General features: G+C 42.0%; 1 protein-coding gene across 1 annotated transcript; it reads right to left on the bottom strand.

Annotated features, from left to right (window-relative positions):
• Positions 1-273: 273 nt before the first annotated feature.
• LOC113987005 (gap junction beta-2 protein-like) lies at positions 274-2,719 on the bottom strand. Its single transcript, XM_039384323.1, has one exon. It carries the CDS (start codon positions 2,717-2,719, stop codon positions 2,042-2,044), a length of 678 nt encoding a protein of 225 aa, XP_039240257.1. The 3' UTR covers positions 274-2,041.
• Between the last annotated feature and the right edge of the window lie 1,038 nt (positions 2,720-3,757).

Genomic DNA, 3,757 nt, shown 5'->3' with positions numbered 1-3,757 from the left:
TAGTAAAACAGATTTTCATTAGACACATTAGGTAACACACAGCATGTACAAGTAATACAGAAAACACATGCGCATATACGTGCTTTAATTATAATTTCAGAAAAAAATAAAAATCTTGTTACAAAAGAAATGTAATACTAGAGCACTGGCACTAGATAGTTCATTCTCTTCGTACTTGTGTATGGAACAATGCAGGAACTCTATCAAGCACAAACCTGATATGTGCCAAACTTTGTTCTTTGGAGTTGAATTAAGGATGTTTTCACCCTCCAAGTTTCCAGTCCAGCTCATTATGAATGACTATCTTTTTGTTCATGCTTCTGAGGATGGTGTTTTCATGGTTTCTTTGCTCCCCTCTTAGATGACAGATTTCGATCTGCAGACAAGTTGCAACACTGGATGTAGCTCACAAGCAACGGAAGCCTGTTCATGCTCCGCTTCCAGTGCACAGTGAGGGGCCATGGGCCTTAATTCATGCAGCTTTGTTTACTCCAACAGTGACAAATTTAAACATACAGTAAAAGATGAATGCAAAGAGAGAAGGTGAGATAGTGATTATTCATTTTAGGGAAAAGCCAGTAATTAAAGCTCAGGAGGAGAGACAGCCAGCTTTCTAGAAGTGGGTTCAATAAGCACACACTTGGGAGATAAAACTGTGTTGCCGTATGTGCTGGTGTAGATGTCTATGACAGATATAAAATATGTTTTGAGACAAGACCAGACCGACTCATATAGTTCTTCAAATTAGTAATATACAATTTACAGCTCAACAATGTGAACTTTAAGAAAAATATCAAGTTCCTCCTCATTTCTGATTGGTTCACTTCGCTATTTTAGCTCTGCAAGTTGTCTCTAATTTATGCTAGACCAACTGTAAGAAAAGGAATGGCGTTTTAATCTCACAATGTGGAATGTCAGAGATTAGAGTGGTTTGCTTGACTCATTTGAAAGGTACATCAGATAGGGAAAAGGTTTTATGAAGCAAAGCTGTGCAGGTTGGATAGGAAAAAGGGGTCCATGGAAGGAGCACTCCATATCATGCTGTAAGTTGAAGCATTTCTTTTGGATAACAAACAGAAATGAAGCAAGGCAATTTTTCTCTGTTTTTACTGAAAAAAAACCCTTCTGAAAGGTACACAGCTAAGTGAGGCACAGTCAGGTGGTAAAAAGTCTCTTCATCGAGTACAGTCTACTGTACTGAGGTTCTTCACAAAGTATTAGGGGAGAACAAGAGAAGGAGGAAGACAGTTGCACTGCCTCCACCTTCTCAGAAGTGACAGTCCTTTTTTTCACCTGATCTAGAGAATGAAAAATGAATTTTGTTCCTCCCACTGCTGCAGCATCTGTGACTGTGGGGAGGCAGCACTGGTCCAATGACATTCACAAGCAGTTGAGACTGGCCATCTCCAACCCTGTAGGAGATGCTTCTCAGTGCAGGCAGGAAGATGAAAAGATAAAAAGATAAAAGCCATTGCTGGTTGCCCAGCAGAACTGATAGCATGCATTGCCATGGAGTGCCTGTGTTCCTAGGCCATTTCCTTGCTCTCTGGATTACTTAGAGAGGATATCTACTATAAACACAATTACCCCTTGTCTTATTCCTTTTCACAAGCTGTAATGTCCCACAAAAACCTTTTACCCCACTTTTAGCCAAAACCCTTTGTTATTGGCTTCCCTCTGAGCTGACATAGTGGTTTTGTGATTCCTGGCTCTCCTTTGGGCATTAGAGTCTTCTCTGGTCCTTTTCACTCCCACTTTTTGAAAAGTGACTCTGTCCCAACAAGAGGGCCAACAGCAGGCATACTTGGAAAGGCTGCTGCCAGAAGGTTCCTCTATTTCTGAATGCAGGAACACTGAACTAGCTCATGATATTTAAAACCTGCATCAGTAGCAGCTTCCCAGGGAGGCCATAATTCTTTAAACACAAATGAACATTCATTTTTATGCTTTTCCTTGAGTGTGGAAAATATTGCTTATTGTTCTCTGACACCTAAGAAAGTTTAAGGGAAGTGGGGAGCTAGGACATCCTGAAACTGGGGAGTTATTTCAAAACTGTTGTTTTCCTGGATTCTTTCATGCAAATTTTTATCACTAGGTAACACAACTCAGCCAGATTCAACATCATGCAGATCCCAGACACAGCAAGCATGAAAATAGTAAATGTGGTTTTCTCAGTGGGCCGAGACACAAAACAATCCACTACATTGGGGCAGGGCCAAGCATCGCACTTCACCAAGCGGGGCATCTGATACCCATCGTACATGTAATAGAACACATACATGAAGACAGCTTCAAAGATGATCCTGAAGAAGATGCTGCTGGTGTACGTCCACCACAGGGGTCCCCGGATGTGAATCGTTTCATTTTTTAGCTCTTCAATATCAATTTTCTCACCATTTCTGAATCGCCGTTTCTTCTCATGCCTGGTGTAGGCCACGTGCATGGCCACCAGCAGCGCAGGTGTGGAGACAAAGATCAGCTGCAGGGCCCAGAGTCTGATGTGAGAGATGGGGAAAAAGTGGTCATAGCATACATTTCTGCAGCCAGGCTGAAGTGTGTTGCAGACAAAATCTTGTTGTTCATCTCCCCAGACTCTCTCTGCAGCCACAACCAGGATCATGATACGGAAGATGAACAGGACTGTGAGCCATATCTTCCCGATACTGGTGGAGTGCTTATTTACACCTCCTAAAACAGTCTGCAGAGTTCCCCAGTCCATCTTCTTTTCTGTGTTCTTTTACCTACAGGATGACACAATACACAGAATGGTCACTTTTCCAAGTGTGAAAAATCAGTTCTAGACCTGTGAAAAAGAGGACTTCCTAGCAGTCTCTCCAGAGCAATAGGCAAGTGTAAGTCACTTTGATTAATGTCCACATGTTTATGGATTCAAAAAGCTTATTAAACTCTCTCCTTCCATGAATTTATGATGGGACAAGGATACCTTGATGTATTTCTCAACGAGGCTTTGGGCACAAAATAAGTTACTTCTTAATACAATTCCTCTGTGCATTCTCTAGGCCCTCCATCTCTTTCTTATTTCCCTTTCTGTGGTTGACTCTTGTCAGTGTTTTGCCTTTCACTGTATTTCCCAAAGCAATAGAAATTACTATCACTGCATGAGTTAAGCCATATTTAGACAAGGTAGAGACTTCTCTAGTACTTTTTACAGGATTTCTTTGCCAACACCACAGCCCTAGAAGGCTGAGTTGGTGTTTTCTTTGCCTCTGAGGTAAGTACTACTTGGCCACCTTCAGCAGAAGTCCTCATTCCACCCAGACACCTCCAGCAGGCCTCCAAGGCCTTCTGCTGCAGCTCAGACATCACCCTTAATCTCAAAATTACAACATTTGATTTTGCCAACACTGGTGAGAAGCCTCAAGTCAGCTCTGTCAGGGTTGCATGCTTATATAGCACAAACCAGCAGGCAAAGAAAGATACAGCAGAGCCTGCCCTTCCACATTCATTGCTATCTCATCCAAAAAAGAGAAAAGCAGAGTCAGAGTTGAGAGGAAAAAGCCGTCAGCTAAAGAGTTTGTGTTGATTTTCTAGATGCTATTACACCCCAGCAGAATACAGGAGGTCAAACCTCAGAGAAGATCCATTTCAGCTTTCCTCCTATTCTGAAAGACTAAAATCCACACTCTTTGCTCCTTTGAAAGTAAGTTCTGCTGAAGTCAGAATTCATTCTCGGGGCTAAGCTTTCACTGATTGCAGCCACTTGGACACTATCAGTGAATTGGACAAAATACTTTGA

The sequence above is a fragment of the Pipra filicauda genome, unplaced genomic scaffold (assembly GCF_003945595.2).
Source record: "Pipra filicauda isolate LSUMZ 115617 unplaced genomic scaffold, ASM394559v2 scaffold346_size766342_pilon, whole genome shotgun sequence".
Taxonomy (NCBI): domain Eukaryota; kingdom Metazoa; phylum Chordata; class Aves; order Passeriformes; family Pipridae; genus Pipra; species Pipra filicauda.
Note: the sequence above shows the minus strand (reverse complement) of the source record. Positions and strands in the feature narration are given on the sequence as shown.